Raw genomic sequence first — 20225 nt, 5'->3', positions numbered from 1 at the left:
TTACGTTGTCTACTAATACTCATGTCCATGTGTAGAAAAGGATATTTATGACTGTCAATTATAAAAATTACTGGAGGACTGTCACAGGGCACCTCCGTCGCTACCTGGTGAACCACACTTCCTGGCCAGTTCAGGTAGTTTCACAGTCATAAACACACACTGGGTTTTTTTCTTACATAGTAACACTGTGCAATGCAGATTTACAGCAAGGGTAGGCTTCCCTGCAGCCCTCATGCCTCAGCCTGGCTCACTCTCTGAGCCTCCTTCTGAGCTGCCCCTTGCTTCCTGTTTCATCCACTTACATTCTCCCAATTACCTTGTTAGCTCAGTGATTGCCACCCAAGTACTCTCAATCCCCCAACAGAAAGCCTAACTAATTCCAGCTGCCTCCTTCTTCAGACTGCAGCAATGTCAGTGTCAGGATGCTGCCGATAGTACCCTGTCACACACCTCCCCCCTTATTTCACCTGAGGCCTTTTCTTGCCTCTGAAAGAGGTCCTCTTTGCTGCCCATGCACTACCATCTTTATGGGGTTAGGATTCTCCTGGGGGTATCAGTGCCTTTTGGGGATAGCCCTTCATGGATTACCAGTGAGGGTCTCCTGCCTTCCATTCACAAAAAATACACTTTGACAATGGAGGTTATCCCTATAGCTCCACCTCAGCCCATAGGTTATCGCACCAGTCACATCCCACAAGCCTTTGCTCCAGTTTACTTGGCTCTGGGCTTAGATCTATCCACATGAACTGTCCCTCTAGGGCCATAATTTTGGGATCCCTCTCTTCCCCTGCTTTATCCTTCCCCTGGTTTGGGACTGCCAGGGTGGGTTGGCCCACCAAGGCTTCCTTGTCAGGAGCCCACCCCCCCTCAATTCAGCTTGTTCTTCTGGGGGGTGGGAGGGTCAGCTGAGCCTCCACCCTCTTTGTCCTCTAGGTATCACTGCTTTGTCATCCTGGCTTCACTGTCCTCTCACATTTTTCTCCCCCCCCCCCCAAGTCCTCCAGTGTATCATGTCTTTCTGAGTCTGTTTTCTTATATCTAGGGTTATCACACACTGGACCTGGAGGACTCCCTGGAGGGTATACACGTGAGATTTTCATGCTGACCCACCAGTTAGGGTCCCTTCTTCCACTTTCTACATAAGAGGAATGGGGTCCAGTCAGTGCCTAAGCATTACTGTGTAAGACAATGACTTTATTATCCCTACTTCCTGCCATTTAAACTTCCCCACTACTTCCAAGGGGATTAAGGCCATGGGATAAATGCTCTTTTCCCCATGTATACAATAGATCATTATGATCGCTCCCTCCTGTCGTCACTGCTGCCTCACCGGGGCACTCCATACAAGGAAACATGCTGCTGCTGAATCTACAACACCCCTTGTTCTTCTGCCTACTTTGATAGAAATCGTTCTTATCCCAAGTCCCCTTTTGACACCTGTCCACTCTCAGAACCTGTAGTCCATGTATGGACAGTTACTCTTTATGTGTCCTTTGCCCCCACACTGGTAGCAGACTACTGCATGGGCATCTGAGGCACCATCATTTGCTCCCCGCGTTCCCTTCTTGTGCTTCACTGTATTAGATTTTCCGCCTTCTTTTCCCCGACCTTGGTCATCAGGGTTCCCAGCTCTTTTTGTGAAAGTCCACTTCCACATACTCTTCTGTTAATTTCACCACTGCCTCTAATGATTCTGGCTGGTGCCTGAACCCATCCTGAGGAGGCTCTGTGTAAACTGCTCCAGAATAATGGAGTCAATTAGGGCCTTAGTGTCCTGTCTATCCGGCTGCAACCACTGAATGGCCCCCGCTGACAATTTCTGCACAAAGGCCCTGGGATGTATCCTGCTGTTCCATCTGGCTGTCCTGAATTTTTGGTCTTATTTCTCAGCTGACAGGCCAATCCTGTTCAAAATAGCAGCCTTCAGTCTATCATAGTCTTTGGCCTGGTGTTTGCTCAGGGCCACATAGGCTTCCTGAGTCTCGCTGGCCAGATAAGAGGCTAGCCAAAGTGTTCATATATCCTTGTCCATCTGGCGCTAGAAGCTACTCACTCAAAGGTTAATAAAAAGGTGTTGGGACCATTCCCCATTCACCTTACATAATCACAGGCTCACCATTCAATCTCCAGTCCCTTCACTGGAACTAGGGTGACCAGACAGCAAGTGTGAAAAATCAGGACAGGGGTGGGGGGAGGGTAATAGGAGCCTATATAAAAAAAAGACCCAACAATCAGGACTGTCGCTATAAAATTGGGACATCTGGTCACCCTAACTAGCCCTGCAGGAGCAGTTGCTGTACCTCAGCCTGCTCCTTGATTCTTGCAACATTTGCTGCTTCTCTGCCTGCCAACTCAGAAGTGCTTGCCTCTCCACCTGCTGGGTCTGCTGCATCTCCTTTTGTTATTCCACTAGTCAGTGCAGTATCTTGTCCATGGTGCCCAGATCTCCTGTCTTCATGCAGGTCCCCTCAGTAGGCTTACAGCAAGGGTAGGCTTCCCTACAACCCTCACTCCTCAGCCCAGGCTAACCCTCTGAGTCTCCTTCTGAGCTACCCCTTGCTTCCTGTTTCTTCCACTTATATTCTCCCAATTATCTTGGTGATTGCCAGGTGCTCACAATTGTATAATTGCCTCCAACTGGGCTTTCTTTAAGCAATGTCAGTGATCAAGGTGCTGCTGATAGTGCCCAGGACAGGTGTCATCCATAGGACCTGCTGGAGTGGAGTTTCATCTAGTTAAGCCTTAGAGGCATATGTATTGCCTGATGCCAAAGGTAATGTTATCAAAACTAAATTAATACATATGATGCATGATTGTCTGATGGCTCCTTTTTAGAATAATATCCTTAGACAAATGGAATTAGTAAAAGAAACCAGTTTGGACAGAGATGCAGCAGACCTGGTACTAAGATACACCAGGACAAATTCTCTGTCATAAATAGGTATAACTCCATTGATGTCCATGGAGTTTTGTTCGCTTACACCAGCACAGAAAATAGCCCATCAACTCTAGATATTTTGAGTAAATGCGGAATGAGGTAGTTCCTGAGCACAGAACTAGCAGCCTTAAAAATTATACCAGTAAACTGCAAAACCAAAACTACACTACATACTGATGAATTGTTTTCTACTGTACAGTGTGAAATGTGAATGCTCCCTTTTTTTTTACTTGAATAATATGAACATATATGATCTTATGTGCCAAACCATTTGAGAGCATTCTACCTGTTTGCTCATCACATTTGTTCAGATAGTCCATTTGTTTTGGAATTTGGGTACAGCTAACAGCAACCAAGATGATTATGTATGCTTGGATAACCTTTCCATACCCAATCTTCTACACCACATTGTTACTTAAGTATCTTTGGGTTAAGAGAATTCAATAGTTTTTGGAGAAATATTTTGATCTTGTGGAGAGGACAGTGGGACTGGGAGTCAGCAGATTTGGTTCTATTTTCAGTTTTGCCATTGACTTGCTGTGTAATGTCAGGTAGTCACTTCACCTCTCTGTACCTCTGTTACCACTCCACCTTTGTTTGTCTTATTTATTTAGACGGTAAGTTCTTTGGGGCAGGACTGTCCTTCAGTACTTGTTTGTGCAATGCCTAGCTCAATGAGGCCCAGGTTTTGATTATGGCTCCTTAGCTCTACTATAACACACATAATAAATAATACTAAGTGTTAGTGAAAGATTGTGATGAGTTAGGCATGCTGTTTAAATCTACAAGTGTCATTCCTTCTTTAGACATCCATATTACTATTGCATGTCTCCTTGTATCTGGACACTAGGGTAACCAGATAGAAAGTGTAAAAAATTGGGCAGAGAGTTGGGGATAATAGGTGCCTATATAAGACAAAGCCCTGAATATCAGAACTCTCTTTATAAAATTGGGACATCTGGTCACCTTACTGGGCCCACTCATTGCCACCTTTGTGTCCAAGATAGGATATTTCAACATGGGAGGACAGGGAATCTATGAAGAAGATGCTTGGAAGCCCATGGTAGCAGAGGACCAGTTCCCAAAATACTACTTGTGAACTTGCTTTGAAGTTACCAAACAGCCAAAGAGTCATAACCTGATTTGTCTTGATTGCTTTTTGTTGGATGTTCTTTCACAGTTGGAGAAAGGAAAAATAAAGTTTGTACATGTTCATTCTGTCTAATTCTTTCCTCATGCTGTGATTTTGTGGGGCAAATAGAAGAGAGGTCAAGATACACTTAAAGTGTCTTGGGAGAGTGAGGAAGGGAAGGACACAATTCTGACCATCACAGTCCAGAATTTGGAAATGCTTTTTAGCAGAGCCTTTATATGTAATTATAGGAAATTGTATGTGGCTCATTAAGGGCAAATGACTGCAGTGGTGTTGACATCCTGGGTTTTCTTAGAAGTACACATTCAGTTGAATCGCAAGTATGTTTGTACAGTGCTGAACACACTGTTGTGATCATGAAATAATTGCGTCATCTGGTGTTGGTAACCTTCCCCGTATGTTTGCTGAGCCTATCAGTTCTACAGTACTCTTTGAAGTGCTGCAGCAGACATTATTTTGATTCCTGATTCCATTTTCTAGAATCTTCAAGATTAAGGTCTACAATACCATAAAAGCTTCATCTAAAGCTCACTGATGTCAATAATAGGATTTGGAGCAAGTCCAAAGTGTGTAGGCCTGTGGAGCTTTTGCAGAATCTAGAACTGTTACCTTTAGAAAAAAAACTTAATTTTTTTCTTAGTGCTTTTTTAGTATTTTATATCACTTTTGATAATCCCTAAATAAGTTTAGGGAGCTGCATAGATTTGTCACAAGGGTGGCAATGGCCCTTTGGCCCTGCTCCTCACCTGTGACTGGCCAGCTGACACCCAGATGAGCTTTAAAAGAGAGCACCTGGGCTTAGAGAGAGAGAGAGAAACCTGATGAAGGGGAGCCTGAGAGACAGTCAAGAAAGGGGTGCAGAGAGCAGACATGGCCTTCACTGCCTGCTCTTTGGGAATAGGGAGTCTTGAAGAGCAGCAGGACTGTCAGAGTCCCTTGGGAGGGAAGGCTGGGAAGAAGAAGCAGCAGATCTGTTTAAGTCCCCAGGACTTCACAAGGCAGAAGGAATCTGAGAACTAAAGAGGGAAACACCCTGGGGAGATGTAGTCCAGAGTGGGCTGAGGAACTGTGTTTTTGTTGATTTGATCTAAGCTTGGACAGTAAAACTATCTGGACAGGAACTGTGGGCATGGCAGTGAGCAGGGGAAAAGTCCTTTTTTGTTACAAAGATTTAGTCACAAAAAAACACTTTTAAAAATCAATGATGTCTGTATAACTAAATTCCAAACTACTACAAAAATATAAGGGAAAGAGTTCCAGAGGCTCCACCAATCTGGGATATGATGAGAGCTTTGCAAAAGTTTGCAATGAAATTTTCAAAAAACTCCTTGGATTTCAAATTTTGTCTCAGACTCTGCATAGAGACTATGTTCTTTAAAAAGACTGCTCATGAATAATTTGGGTGAAGTTTTGTTCAGAAATGTGTGGCTTAAACATTAAACCATATCTCACTATGACATCATTGCACATTGAAAAATTGTCTCCCTGTTTGAAATACTCAGACAAATCTTGTAGGGCAAAATTTAAAGCGTTATATTTCAATGCAGGCATTTTAATTGCATGGTTATCCTGATGTAATGTCTCAAAAATGTTGGTACATAATCCTCATAAAAAGTAATGCAAGACTAATGACCCTTGCAAAGTATATGGTCAATAAAATTGCTTTTAATAAATCCATATATGCTTATTTCTCTTAAATATTACAATAGCCAAAGAAAGGACGTTCTGAATTGTTTCTTTTGGAAAAAGACCAAAATAGTCTCAGGATGTGAATGTACAGCCAATATGTTGTCTTCAGTCTTTGAAGTTTATTCTCCCATGAATTTATGTGTATAACTTTCAGAATTATGTAGATGTATTGACGGAAGATTAGAACCCTTCACTTTCTGAATTCATCTATTACCTGTGTAACAGCCAGCAACTATTGTATAATTATGACTCAGTTTTACACTCTTATAACTTCTTCCACACCTCAGTAATTCTCAACAAAATTAAACAGCCCCAATCTATTTTAGAGTGTATGGGCAAATATATCACCATATACACCTTCTGGGATTGTCCACACATCCAAATATTTTGGTCACATATAGATAAAAGTTTGCAGAAACCCAGAGCATTATGTTCTGTGAGACTCTCTCCCAAATCTACAAAGAACAAAGATATATATTCAAAATACTAACAATAACAGCTTGGATTATATGATACCAAGTCTGGTTTGAGAAGCATTAGGCTTTTAGCTAGTGAGTTACTTATAATACACAAAATATGAATTTAATTAAAAATTACATCATATTATATCTAGAAAGATGATAATCTGTCATTTATAAATAAAATACTTACTGCATACTTACCTGAGTATAACTCTGCACCAAATCCCCATGTGTATATGTTTATAAAACCTCTATGCAAACAATTTGCAGAACTATCAGTTTAGATAATGTTGCATCAAATATCTATGTATATTGTTATTTGTACCAATAGAGCACCAAGTAGTATCACTGTGAAAGTTTAAATCAATGGTTCTCAACCCGGGGGCTGCTTGCGGCCCAGTCAGCACACAGCTGCAGCCTATGTGGCATTCTCAGAGCCATACAGGTAGTATATATATTGTGTGGATGCAGCCCACATAACCATAGAGAGCTGCATATGTGGCCCACAATGGTAAATAGTTGAGAACCACTGGTTTAAATTGGTAAAAATTGAAAAAATGCATAAAAATAAACATTGATATTATCCAATGAATTTATTAAAAAATAAAAATATATAAGCAGTTCCTTGGAGAATCAAATCTGTCTCTTGTGGCCTACATGGAGTATTCTGCTCTTCTCCCTACCCTGGTTGAGGTACAGTGGGGTTTTATTATATATTATATTAATTATATTATATTATATATTTAGTTTATGTTCAAAGCATAGAGCATGATTAGCCCTACCTTGCAGGAGTGCTGTGAGTATAAATACATTGAGGCACTTAGCTCCTATAGTGATGGCGACCAAATAAGTACCTTAGATGGATGGATAGCTTGTCAGTTTTAGCTGAAACCTTCAAATGTGGTAATATTAATGCCTCTCATGAAAAGGAGAAGACTAAAAAAAGTACAAGGCTCAGAGGAGTGTAACAGGAAAAATGTCAGCCATGAAGATCTATAAAACTAGGAGTTGCTCATATCAGGTGATGTAAGGTTCTTTCAGAAGACATTGGGGCTGAGAACCCATTTAAAGACTGTTGTTTCACAAAAGCCTCTACTGAGGCCATGGACATTGTGCAGAACAGGCTCTCTCAGTCTGTCTTCTTTACTTTTTTATTTACGCATTTGAAAATAAGACAATACAAATCACTACATGGGCTTTCTTCCAAATGTCTTGTTTTGCTGTTCCAGCTCCAATTAGAGTCTCTCTCATGCGCCCAGCAGGGATGTAGGGATACAGGGACTGAGCAGGGTTTTTATTCCTGCAGTGATTCATCCAAGTCACGGGGGGTAGCAGAGGTCTCAGGTCTCCCTGAGGGCAGGGAGATTGACTCTCCTCTTCTGCTTTCAGTGTCTTCCCATGCTGGTGCACAACCAGCTTGGTGCCTATGGGGAGGAGGAGATGGGGAGGAGGCGACAGGGCGGTAAAAGGGACAGAGTTTGAGGGGCAACAGAAGGATGGAGGGCAGGTTGGGAGAAACGGGAATCAAAGGGAACAGGATCCCTGTTCCCGTAGGGAGATGTACAACTCAGTCTCTAGTTTCACTTTGGGTCAGACTTTCCACATTTATATAAGCTATATATGTAGAAACAAACTCCTCTATCTCATTAACATTTGTCAAACTAAATACTATTATAACAGTACATACTTTAGCAATCTAGTTTTTCATTAATAGCTGATATATATGAATATTGTCTCCTGGGCATTATTTCAGAAAAATTCAAGGAGTGCAAAGTTGTGTCAGCATCCTTACTTCTACCTCCCCACTGAGGCTATGGCTCATTGTAGGGAGTTAGCAGGCCATTCCCATCCCGAAGGTGGGTGGAGGTGGCGTCCCTGTCCTATCCCAGGGGGTGAAGGGCTGGGAGGGTGTCTCACTGATGGCTGTTCCATGGCAGGGATCAGGGCCTGGGTCACTCTCTGCTCAGCTCCAGTCCAGGCCACCGCTGCTGCTTCCTGTCTGGCTAATGGGGACCATGGGGTGATACTGACATCGCGGAGATTTGGCCTCTCGTCTGGCCTGTCCAGCAGCTCTCACGGGCCTGGGGGGAGACACCACAGTGCCAGCTGGTGAGGAGCTATGCAAAGTCAGGAAGGGGGGCAATTCCCCCTTTGCCCCATAGCAAAAAGAACCCTCATAGCACTTGTGAAGGTGAAGTCTGTGCTCATTTGCTTTCAGAAAAGTGGGTCTTCATGGTAAAAAGTTTAAGAACCATTAGAACAGAAGATTGCTGTACTCAGCGTATGGATAGCGTGAGCAGACATCCGGTTTTAAAAGGAACAATCCCATATTTAAGCCCTCCTGGAGGTGTCCCAACTTTTTCTTAAAAACGGGTAAATTGTCCCATATTTTCTGTCTCCCTCTCATCAGAACTACAGGTCCTGCTGCTGGCCGGATCCCTGCTTGCCAGCTGCCTGCCCACCAGCGGTGAGTGGGAGGAGAGGGGGTCCAGTGGCCGACAATGGGGGAGAGTTTGCAAGGCTGGTGGCAGAGTATAGCTGCAGTGTGTGGGGTCGGACGCTCCCCCGCTGGTCCATCTGTGCAGCCCCCTCTGCAGACTGGCTCTTGGTCACCAGAGCCCTGTCCCCCATCCTGTTTCTGGCTGGCACTGCACTGCAAGCTGTGGTGGCTGGTGAGTGTGGGCAGGCGCCAGGCAGCAGCTGGTTATGTGTTGCCTCTGGTGCCCACCCATCAGCCCTTTACATGTTCTCCTTCTTGCTGTCCTCTCCCTGCTTTGCCCCTTCACCCCCCCCCAACCCCACTGCTCCTCCATATCCCTCCTGGTGGGGCATATCCCGCTCCCAGCACTGTGCGGAGAACCAGCCTCTGGTCGGAGTGCTCAGCTCACCAGCAGCCTGGCTGGCAGGCTTTTTCCTTCCTTCACTGCCTCTGGCTGGGCCGGCGCCCCGGGAAAGCCCAAGACTCTCCGGCCCAGGGCGCTGGCCAGGAAGAACTGAACCCTGCATGTGCCAAAGTCCTGCACAGCGCTGGCACAAGGAAACCTCTCCACCCCTCAGCTAAGCTCTAGAGTGGTGGAGGGACGGGGGGAAGCGATTTCCAGCCTGTTCATGCCCAGACCCTGCAAGTTCCACAGAAGCCCCCTGGGCAGGGGCTTAGCACACTCTTCACCCACCCCTCCACCCTGTCCTGGGTCCTGCCCCCCAGGGAACGATGGGCTGCTTGGTCCCCAGGCACCTGTCCCTGCTGAGCCACCTCTCTGCCTGGGTTCGCTGAAGCCCTAGTAGTCAGGTTCCCTGGTCCAGGTGCACAATACAGCCTTAGGGCTTAATCCCTTCCTGCCCGTGCTGTAGCCAGGGGACAGGAGGCAGCTCGGTTATGTCAGTGGCCAGCAGTAACCTGGTGGTGTTAGCTGCCTTTCGACACTGTGCGGGCAGGAAGGGACAAGCTCCTTCCAGTCACAGGAAAACAGGGGAGTGGGGTGGAGGGGTGGGAAGAGATGAGCTCTGCAAAGACATGGGCCAGGTCATCCCTTCCCCACTCCTCACCCCCGTGGCTGGAAGCATCTGAAAGGCTGCCGCTGGCCACATTCTGGTGTGAACCCTGGCAGAAATCTGGGGAAGGAGGCATGTGACCCTGCATGCCCCCCTCTCATGAGTTGCCCCAGGAAGATGTGGGGCCAGGTACCAGGAGAGGCGGGTCTGTCCCAGGGGCTCAGCCAGGCATGGGGGGCAGAGAGCGCAGGGCAGGGAGGGTTAGATTGGTCAGTTACCTACCCTGTGCGAGAGAGGTGTATGGGAGAATGTGTGTTACCTCTCCCTGTGTGAACCTTAAAGATAAGAAGGTACATAAAAAGAATCCAACTACGCAGTATTTCTTTTTAACAAGGGCTCAATCAACTTGATGTTAATTTGAACATTGTACTGCATACTTCTGATTGATTGCCATTGAACTCCCTTGAATATGAGTAATTTTACCAGGTGTCCTATATTCAGCATAGGGAAGTATGGTCATCCTATTTATGGATCTTATACCAATAAAGCTAGTGTGGCCTAGTGCTTAGATCATAAAATGGAGTCATATGTTCTGGATTCTATTTCTAGCTGTGTCACTGAGTTGTGGTGTAACATTAGAAATCGTAAACCTCTCTATTCCCCAGTTTCTTCTTCTATTAAATAGGGATAATAATACTTTCCTACCTCACATATATGTTGTGAGCCTTAATTAATTAATGTTCAACCTTGTAAGAAAGTCAATAGAAATGGACAATGCGTTATTTATTTTTATTATTCGCCTTAGCTGCAACTTCATCATCACTAGCTTGACTAATACCAGGAGCAAGTTAATAATGGGGTCTTGAGGTTTAGAAGAGCCTATTGGGTGGAAAAGGGAAACCAGAACTGAGGAGGAAGTTCCACAAGTGATGGAATGGAGGCTGAAGTCTCTTGCACAACAGATACATATTTTCCTGGCCTCCATCCTGCCACTGAACGGACTGGAGGTAGACAAGTATGTGACAGAGGAATGGCAGAGGTACCTGCCCAAACTCAGCACAAGAGTAATTTAAATCTCCAGTGAGACTTGGAACAACAATGGAATATAGTCTATTCTCTTGCCCTTGATGGCAGTAGGACATTGTGGAAGACAGTTTCTGGGCAGGATGTAAGGGCAAGGAAGAAGAGTACAGCCAACTGCAACTTGATAATAGATATGTTGTTGTGTGTAGCTACAATGACTCTGGCATTTGAAAAATCCAGCTTTTGGATCATTTGGCTGTGGATCTACTTTTTTGTGAGCAATGCCTCATATTGCAGGTTAGTATAATTTGTTGTATAGCTTTGCAATGCCATGTCTGCTAGATTATGGAGTGCACATTTTTTTTATGACTTCATGTTTTTATCTTTAACAAATTCATGGAGAGGAGAGAAAATTTTTTAAAAAGTTGATTAGGCTTTTGTACCTGTAACTAAACTGGATACGATGAGTGGTAAGACCAACATCTGCAACATTCGCATCAGTAGCTCTCCTGGAAAGGAAAAGTACTTGACTTCCCGGTAGCTCATTTTGTATGGTCGGAGACAAAATCCAAGAATTATGCCTGAGGGAAACAAAAAGCATGACTTATTTTTCTAGGTTAAGCACTAGTAACATAATCTGAACATAAATGTGTGTGCAGTAGTTGCCATTAGGTGTCTCAGTAGAACATGCAGAGTTTATTATGGACCAGATTCTCATATCCTTACTCACATTGAGTAGTCCCATTGAGGTCAATGGAATTGCTTCTGAACATGATTAAGAGTATCAGAAGGTGGCTTATTGCTTGCACTATAATTTTATTTATTTATTAGATTTATAGAAAATATTATTCTGTCATTAGGTGCCCAGTTAATGCTCCGGTCCCTTTACAATATTAAAATATACAATTTCAAATAAAAAACAGTAATGCACTGAATATTAGGTCATATGGCCTGGGGAGAGAAGGAATCTATGAGGTTACCAGATCATAAAGCATGTTATAGAGTTGTCACCTTGCTCTGTGGATGGAGCTGTCCTTAAATTCTCCTGCAATATGATTGTGATTGTTCTCTTCAGAGGCGAAGTGTGTGTGGGGGAGTATGTGTGGATCAAGTGCCACCTCAGGTTAGCCTGCTGGGGGTGGGGAGGAAGAGGGCTGTCGTTCTCTCTCTGTGCCTCCCTCCCTGGCACGTTTGGCTACTCTCCCTGGCAGCTGCGTGGGGGGCGGTATGGAGCTGCTTCTGCCTGAGAGAGCCTGGCTAGGAGGCAGTGGCGGCCCACACCCTACCCAGGCTCATCTGCTGGGGACAAGGGACAAGCATGCCGGGGCAGGGTGGGGGATCCCTGCTGCCTCCCAGCCAGGCTCTCTCGGGCAGAAGCAGCTCTTTCCTGCTCCCCGCCCGGCTGCCAGGGAGAGCGGCCAAATGTGCCAGGGTGAAACGCGGGGAGAGAATGACAGAGCCCTCTCCCCCACAGGTAATGTGGGGCGGGGAGAACACAGCGGTCTGGGTTGGGCTTAGGTGTGGGGCGTGTCACTGCGCAGAGGAAACACATGGAGCAGTCATGTATCCTCCCCTTTAGATTGTGCTCCCCCTCCCCCCAGTATGGAGAGGCATGAGTTGTCTATGGTTCTCTTCTTTGTATGGAAAACACAATTCTTGTGCATAAAGAATCTATTGGAGTAATGTACGTGGACACTTCATTTCTGCACTTAATAAGCACCATACTGAATAATAAGCAAGCAGAATAGACCGGCTTCTTACTTAGGCTCTGATCCTGTAATTATCTTCAGATGGAGGCATCCTTTTGCCCCACAGAAATCAGTAAGGAAGGGTCTGTGAGCATGTCAGGATCCAAACCTTATACTGTGTTATAAGGGCTACATTTTCTGGTCCACTAAGGCCATTTTTTGCACATAGTGGAGACTTGGGGCACCACTATGAGCCTGCTCCGGTGAATAATTCTATGAATATTATCTGAATGTGAAAGCAAGTTACTGCAGCTCCTGAAACTTGAGATGCCAAGTTTCAGAGTGGCAGCCATATTAGTCTGTATTCGCAAAAAGAAAAGGAGTACTTGTGGCACCTTAGAAACTAACAAATTTATTTGAGCATAAGCTTTCGTGAGCTACAGCTCACTTTATTGGATGCATCCACTGCTGATTTTTCTGTGTTATTTAATATGCTGTTCTGTAAACCACTGTGTGCAATATTACAATGGTTGTCCAGCATTACATAGTGGAAGGAATCAGAACTTCTGAGATGCAGAGAATGATCTAGGGCTGAGCAGAGGCCTGGGAGCTGAGATGAGCTCTAATCTTTGCTTTGCCAATGACATCATGTATGGCTGAGGCAAGTCATTTAACCACTCTGGGTCTCAGTTTCCCTTCTTGTAAAACTGGTATAATGAGACATAATGTACCTGCTGCAAAGGTTTGTTTTGAGGATTAATTATGATCAGATAATGTTATTAGCAGTGCAGGAAAGGATTTAAAAGAATAATTCCCTCCAGTGCAGGAGTCACTCGGGTGAAATTTTATGGAGTCTGCTGTGTAGAAGGTCAGTCCAGGATGATCATAATAATCCCATCTGACCTTAAAATCTATGAAAAATAAAAACTATATTTAACATGAACTTAGTAGTGATTTTATATATTTAAATACCACATTTTATATCCTTGCTATAGAACATATTTACAATGTTTTTTTAAAGTGACTAATACGTCTGAAAAAGATATGGTAAATTTTCTTAACTTGTTTCAATTCAGTCTGTAGTGCTATCTTTTAAAAGTCTTAAACAATGAGACAAAGCAGCTTATTGATGTAGTGGACCTTTAAAGATAAAGTATAGTGATAAAGCTATCTATCAAAATCAAATCAAGAAGCAGGGCCTGATCCAGTGTTGCTGTGAAGCAGGGTGCTTAACACCTCTTAGCAGTTTCTAGTACCCTGCAGGATCAAGTTTGAAGAGGCTGAATGCTGGAGCTGGCCTTTTTCAGTAAGAGTTTCAGGTTTCTGATTCTGTCTGAACATTGTACTGAAACAAAGCCTCACATAAAACGTTCCCGCAACCTGTTGCACAGGTTTTTCCTCTACCTTTTATACAAGTAAAGAGCAAGCAATCTATGATATCAGAAGCCCAACTTTCTGAGGTAAAATGGTGCACCACTTCTGCATTGTAGTGGAGAACCATTTTGTAACAGAATCTTTTGGCTTCTTCAAGAATCAATACTGTTTGTTAAAGTCAGTGAGTGGAATTTTAAAAGGTAACTATAGTACTACAACAAAACCAGACCCTTGGTTGAATTGTACAGTTATTCTTGTAAACAGAAAGAACTGAGGTTAGGAATAATCAGAGACGGGTTTTAGGATGTACCTGTCACAGATGCAACTGAATTCCTGGAAAACTCCCAGCTTGTGGGACAGTCCCAATGGTGGAGTATTTTGCTGTCTTACCGCATTAGCTGACATTTTACTAATGGCCTAGCAATAGACAGTGCTAAAAGTGCAGAGGACAGTGTGATCTCTGTTGGCCAACTGTGAGAAAACACCCAACTGCTAGAACTTCTTTCTTTATTTGACTAGAATGTGGGGGTGGAGGGAATTTGATGCTGTGCCCCAATTTCCCCTGGGATACATGAGGAAGAGTAAATTTGAAGAAAGGAGATACAAGATGAAAACATAGTTGGGAGGGGAGGAAGGAGAGTAAATCTGCCATGAAGAACGTGGGGCTTACAAAATCCTAGACCCAGCCTTGGGAATATTTTATTGCAGTTTTTTTTAGTGATTATATTCAAATGAGACTGAGCATGTTTAAACACAATGGACAAAATGGTCCAAAACACAAATTATTCATAGAAAGAAAAAATTAATAAGGCTGACAGTGGCATAGGGATGAAAGTGGGTAAACAAATTAGATGTGATCTTATAATACAAATGGCATCACAAAAAGGCAAATGTGCTTTGGAGCTGCTTATACAGAGACATGATATCATAGGACACGGAGAAGCATGACTCTGGTGAAACTAAAATTGTAATATTGCATTCAATTCTAGACACTTTCGCACCAAGAAGATGTAACAAATTTAGAGTGCCCATTTTCCCTTATTCATATCTTAGAAACTATACCTGTTTCTCTAGTGGCTAGGAAACATGACAATTGTCTATAATTATCCAAGTGGAGAGTAATTTAATGTGCTACAACTAAACTTTCTGCTAGAAGGGAGACGAAAATTAATACATTTTAACTAATGCATTTTTGAGAATAACTTATTTATTAAAATGATTCTTATTCTTTTTCCTTTGAGTAACAGTGAATATAACGGATGTATTTTTTCTATGTGGGCAAAACAAAAGGAGTCTTCTGAGATTCTACGAGAGGAATCTAAGCACCAGCAGTTTATTTTGAAAGATAAAATATTATGCCTCATTTTGTAAAATGAATTTTAAAAGGAACATAAAAATTCCCTTATCAAGCAGATAAAGAACTTCTTATAGACCTGTTTATACTTCAGTCTGGGCTTGGTTTTGAAATGGTAGAAAACTGTTTCAGCACTTAGCTCATTGTGTTGTATAGATGGGATGGATGGCAGGCTACACACACCTTCAAACAGGATTTAGTTTCTACATCAGTAGAACCATCTGGTCACAGTTAGAAAATTAGAGGTGGACTCTAACCCAGTACCAAGCACTTCTGAATTCTAGGGAAATTTAAATCTAATCTCCTCTTTAATGCTAGATTTTTTCCTGAGCTCATCACCTTGATATCTGAACTTTGTGGCTGAGGCCTTCACTAAGTCTTGTAGCTTCAATAGATTTCTTCCCCTGAAATAATTGAAATATTGAAACTAGCACAGAAATTCTCAAAGATAAAAAGACAAACAATTTTGAAATGAATGTTAACAGGAACTCAGTTTTGTAAAACCATTGAGTTTCCAGTTTTTAAAAGTAATAGTGAATCCCTAACCTGTTTCTCTATTTCAGAAGCATGCAGTTATGGACATAAAGGACTGTAGATTTATTTACAGTGCACATTTCTTAAATAAACTTTCTTTGCGGAATATTTCAGAACAAAATATAAAAATAAATTATTTTTATTTTTGGCATGATCAAAAGCCAGACCTAGCTGTTTTAAACTGAAAATATCAACATGTGTTCCACAAGAAAATTACTAGACAGTGCTTCCATTACAGGGTACAAGATCTGAATTTTCCTTCCTGGTGCAAACCGAAGACATCAAAACCTGACACCTAACTGAGACAGACGTTCTTACTCTTCTACTAAGTAAAAATAACGCACCAAACGGAGGGTGGCTATTAATGTTGATTCAGCACCAATCCTGGGAATAATGTTCTGTTTCAAATAAGACATAATGAACAACTGCAGGCCACTGATTTACATGGGTAGGAACGGAACCTGCCAGGTCAGATCTGAACACTTGTCTAGTACTTTGTTTTTCACAATGACTAGAAGCAGTGGCTGAGGATGGTGCAAGTTCTCAATTAGAGACATAGATGGCATGCAATAAACCTCTTTCTCACTCTAAAAAGTTAGTGGTTGGTTTATGCCCTGAAGCTTGATGATTTATATATTTTATATGACAGTGGATGTTCCCACAATCCATATAAATGTGTAATCCTTTTTCTGAATTCCACTAACCTCATGGATCTAATGATATCTTGTAGCAGTGAATTGTGTACATGGATTATATATTTCATAAAAAGTGTTTCTATTAATAATTTTAATGTGTTTCATTTCTGTTGAATATTCCCTTGTTCTTGTGTTACAAGAAGACAAATACAAGCACTTGATCAACACCATTAGAAGCATTTGATTATTTTCCCTACACCATTCATCATTTTATATACCTCTACCCTGTTCTCTCTCTCTTACTCATTTCCTCTGAACTACACACTAGTGTTTGAAAATCTCCATGCTTCTAAATAATTTTTATAGACCCTCTCTCTATATATTTTACTATTTCTGTGACCTGAGAAAAGCTTTCACATTAGTTGTCCACATTCACCGCTAGACCTTTCCCCTTGGGGTTTACACTGAATTTAGACATGTTTCAGAGTAGCAGCCGTGTTAGTCTGTATTCGCAAAAAGAAAAGGAGTACTTGTAGCACCTTAGAGAGTAACAAATTTATTTTAGCATAAGCTTTTGTGAGCTACAGCTGACTTCTGAATTTAGAAGTCTGAATTTAGAAGTACTGAATTTAGAATTAGCAATGAGTAATTCACATTATTCTTTCCAATTACTTTGCATTGGTCAGCACCTAAATTTCATATGCCACATATTGTTCATTCACCAAGATTTTGTTATGTCTTTTTGAAATCCTTACAGTTTTCTCTAGGTCTGACTGTTGTAGTTTACTCCCTTTTTCACATCATTAAAAAGTATAGTACACCACACCAGCCCCAGTACAAGATGTTGGGGCACCCTGCAGTTAATCTGTTACTTTATTGAAAACTGACCAATTATTCTTATTCAAAGGTTTATTCTTACTCAGATGAATTATATGTGCTAATTCCCCTCTTTTAGCATGTGTAAGGTTTTCTAGTTGATTTTCCTTTACTAAAGCTATGCTAGTTTGTCCCTGTCCTGTCATGTTTGTAGTCTGGGAGTATAATGTAACAAAATCTCATTCCATGGGCAAGTTATTAATAGAAGGGAAAGGGAAGTGTTGTTTGATTTGTTAGCATCTACAGAATCATAATTTCAATGGTGTCACTGTCTAGGGCATGGCAGGGAGGGCTTGCTGTCTCCCCCTATCCTGCACCCCCGGCTCCCAGCTCCAAGTCCTCCAGTTCATAGAAATTTTGATAATAGAATCTTTGGAAATGAGTTGAATTTGGTATCATTTGAAAGTCTTTTCTCACATGAACACAGTACTACCAAACATGACAAATCTAAAAGAATTATGTAGATATATTTGAGAAAATATTTAAACATCAACTTTTAAAAATTGTACTTTAACACAGGGTTGTATTGCTTACATTAAAAAAAGGTCTTTGGTAATCCTAGAGAAGTTAGCCTTGACAAGTAGGGCTGAAAACATTTATTCATTAACATTATCTTCAATGTCATCTCTGTTTAGGACATCACTGCTAGACACATTGTCACACTAATCCTTGTCTACGCTACACTCACACGGGTCCATACATGGTAGGCTGCTGGCTAAACATTTGCTGCGTGGTGAGCATTTGGATTTGATTAGCTGCAGGATTGATTTGGAAGCACATGGTATTTCACACATAACTGGTGTCATTAGTCCATCTTTGAAGACCCATCCATGCCTGATAGGGGAGGGTAGTTTTGGATGAACTTGATCATCCTGGAGCCATTCCATTGCTTGATAATTTGCCCCCTGGAAGCATCCCTTCTTGGTGGCAATTTTGCTGAGTGAACTGAGTGATCAGTGGGGCTAACAGGTATGATTGGCAGGATGCATACACAGGTCATTTGCTCCAGTACCTCGTATGGTGCTAAATTAAAGGCTGACCAGGTTGGAATGTACCTTTCTCCTTAAATGGTTTGGTATGATATGTCCTGGGTGTCTAGATCATTTGAGGGTATGTCTTCTGTCTCTTCATCTGAAGCCATACTCAATGATTTTTAACCTCTGGAGTGCATCCCAGTTTTGCATAATAACCAAGTGAAGTCAAAGACAGTGAATATAGAAAACTCTATTACAGTCAATTTAACTGCTGCTTCATTGAAAACTGGACTTCTTGGCTTCAGATTTTTTGGATCTTAGAAGGAAAGTGAGTCATTAAGTCAGGAAGCTCCTTCAAGGAATGGTTCTTTATAGTTCAGACAACACTTGAGGTTGAGACTGGTTCCCATTAATATACTCCTGACCATAACAGTAGCATAAAGAGTACCATTGCCATCAGCTGTATCTTCAAGGAAGTCTAAGTTATCTGCAGCACAAAATATAAACTTACCCTTGATAAGGTCTGGGGGAATGGACAACCCTTCATTCAGTTCCACGCAGCAAAGAACTTTGTTTGCAATTGCAGTCTCCAGGTAGAATACTTTTGTTACAGTCAGAGGAGAAGCCAATGCTCTGCATATGTAACATTGATGGATCTCTCTCTCTCTCTCTCTCTCTCTCTTTCTCTCTCTCTCTCCCCCATCCTTGTTAAACCAACAGCTACTTGTCATGGTAGACTACACATATGATGCACAGTTATGTATGTGTTGGAAACCTGCCTTGCATTGAAACATTTGTATATGAGGCTATCAAGGTTCCTTCCCCACTCTGAACTCTAGGGTACAGATGTGGGGACCTGCATGAAAGACCCCCTAAGCTTATTCTTACCAGCTTAGGTTAAAAACTTCCTCAAGGTACAAACTTTGCCTTGTCATTGAACCCTATGCTGCCACCAACAAGCATGTTAAACAAAGAACAGGGAAAGAGCCTACTTGGAGACGTCTTCCCCCCAAAATATTCCCCCAAGCCCTACACCCCCTTTCCTGGGGAAGGCTTGATAAAAATCCTCACCAATTTGCAAGGGTGAACAGAGACCCAAACCCTTGGATCTTAAGACAATTAAAAAGCAATCAGGATCTTAAAAGAAGACTTTTAATTAAAGAAAAAGTAAAAGAATCACCTCTGTAAAATCAGGATGGTAAATACCTTACAGGGTAATCAGATTGAAAACATAGAGAATCCCTCTAGGCAAAACCTTAAGTTACAAAAAGACACAAAAACAGGAATATACATTCCATTCAGCAGAACCTATTTTACCAGCCATTTAACAAAAGGAAATCTAACGCATTTCTAGCTAGATTGCTTACTAACTTTTTACAGGAGTTCTGAAGAGCATTCCTGATCTGGTCCTGGCAAAAGCATCACACAGTCAGACAAACCCTTTGTTCCCCTCCCCATCCCCCCCTCCAGCTTTGAAAGTATCTTGTCTCCTCATTTGTCATTTTGGTCAGGTGCCAGCGAGGTTCTCTTAGCTTCTTAACCCTTTACAGGTGAAAGGATTTTGCCTCTGGCCAGGAGGGATTTTATAGTTCTGTATACAGAAAGGTCGTTACCCTTCCCTTTATATTTATGACAGAGGCTTTCTGATAAAATGGCAGCCTTGTTTTCCACTTGTTTACTTTCATTCTCATTGGTGCTGAAGTCACTGCAATCACCAGTGCACCACTTCAAGAAGTAGTACATGTCATATGGTATTATTTTTCAGGTTTGGCATCAGGTTTTGATCCCTGAAACTCCCACATACTGCTGGAGAAAAAGCTTTTCCACAAAAATTTAGCAGCTGCAAACAGTCTTCATATTATTGTTGACATCAATGCTTTCTGCCACTTTTGATAGAGCCACATCTTTTGCAGCTTTTAAGGCTATGCATTGTGATTCATTTCTGCAGATAGAATTGCTAAAAAGTACGTCCATACCCCACAGTTCATCTTCAATAAATGCTCTAAGAGCCTTTCTTGTAAGCATTTGTTTGTC

At 42.2% G+C, this 20225-nt stretch overlaps 1 protein-coding gene across 1 annotated transcript in view; it reads right to left on the bottom strand.

The window, feature by feature from the left end:
- SLC1A3 (solute carrier family 1 member 3) overlaps positions 1-20225 on the bottom strand; it is an 81359-nt gene that overhangs the window by 45687 nt on the left and 15447 nt on the right. The window contains exon 3 of the mRNA XM_038402828.2: positions 11200-11337. Coding sequence (XP_038258756.1) covers positions 11200-11337 — 138 coding nt within the window. The remainder of the gene's footprint in view (positions 1-11199; positions 11338-20225) is intronic.

The sequence above is a fragment of the Dermochelys coriacea genome, chromosome 5, assembly GCF_009764565.3.
Source record: "Dermochelys coriacea isolate rDerCor1 chromosome 5, rDerCor1.pri.v4, whole genome shotgun sequence".
Taxonomy (NCBI): Eukaryota; Metazoa; Chordata; order Testudines; family Dermochelyidae; genus Dermochelys; species Dermochelys coriacea.
This window is presented reverse-complemented; position numbering and strand designations above follow the sequence as displayed.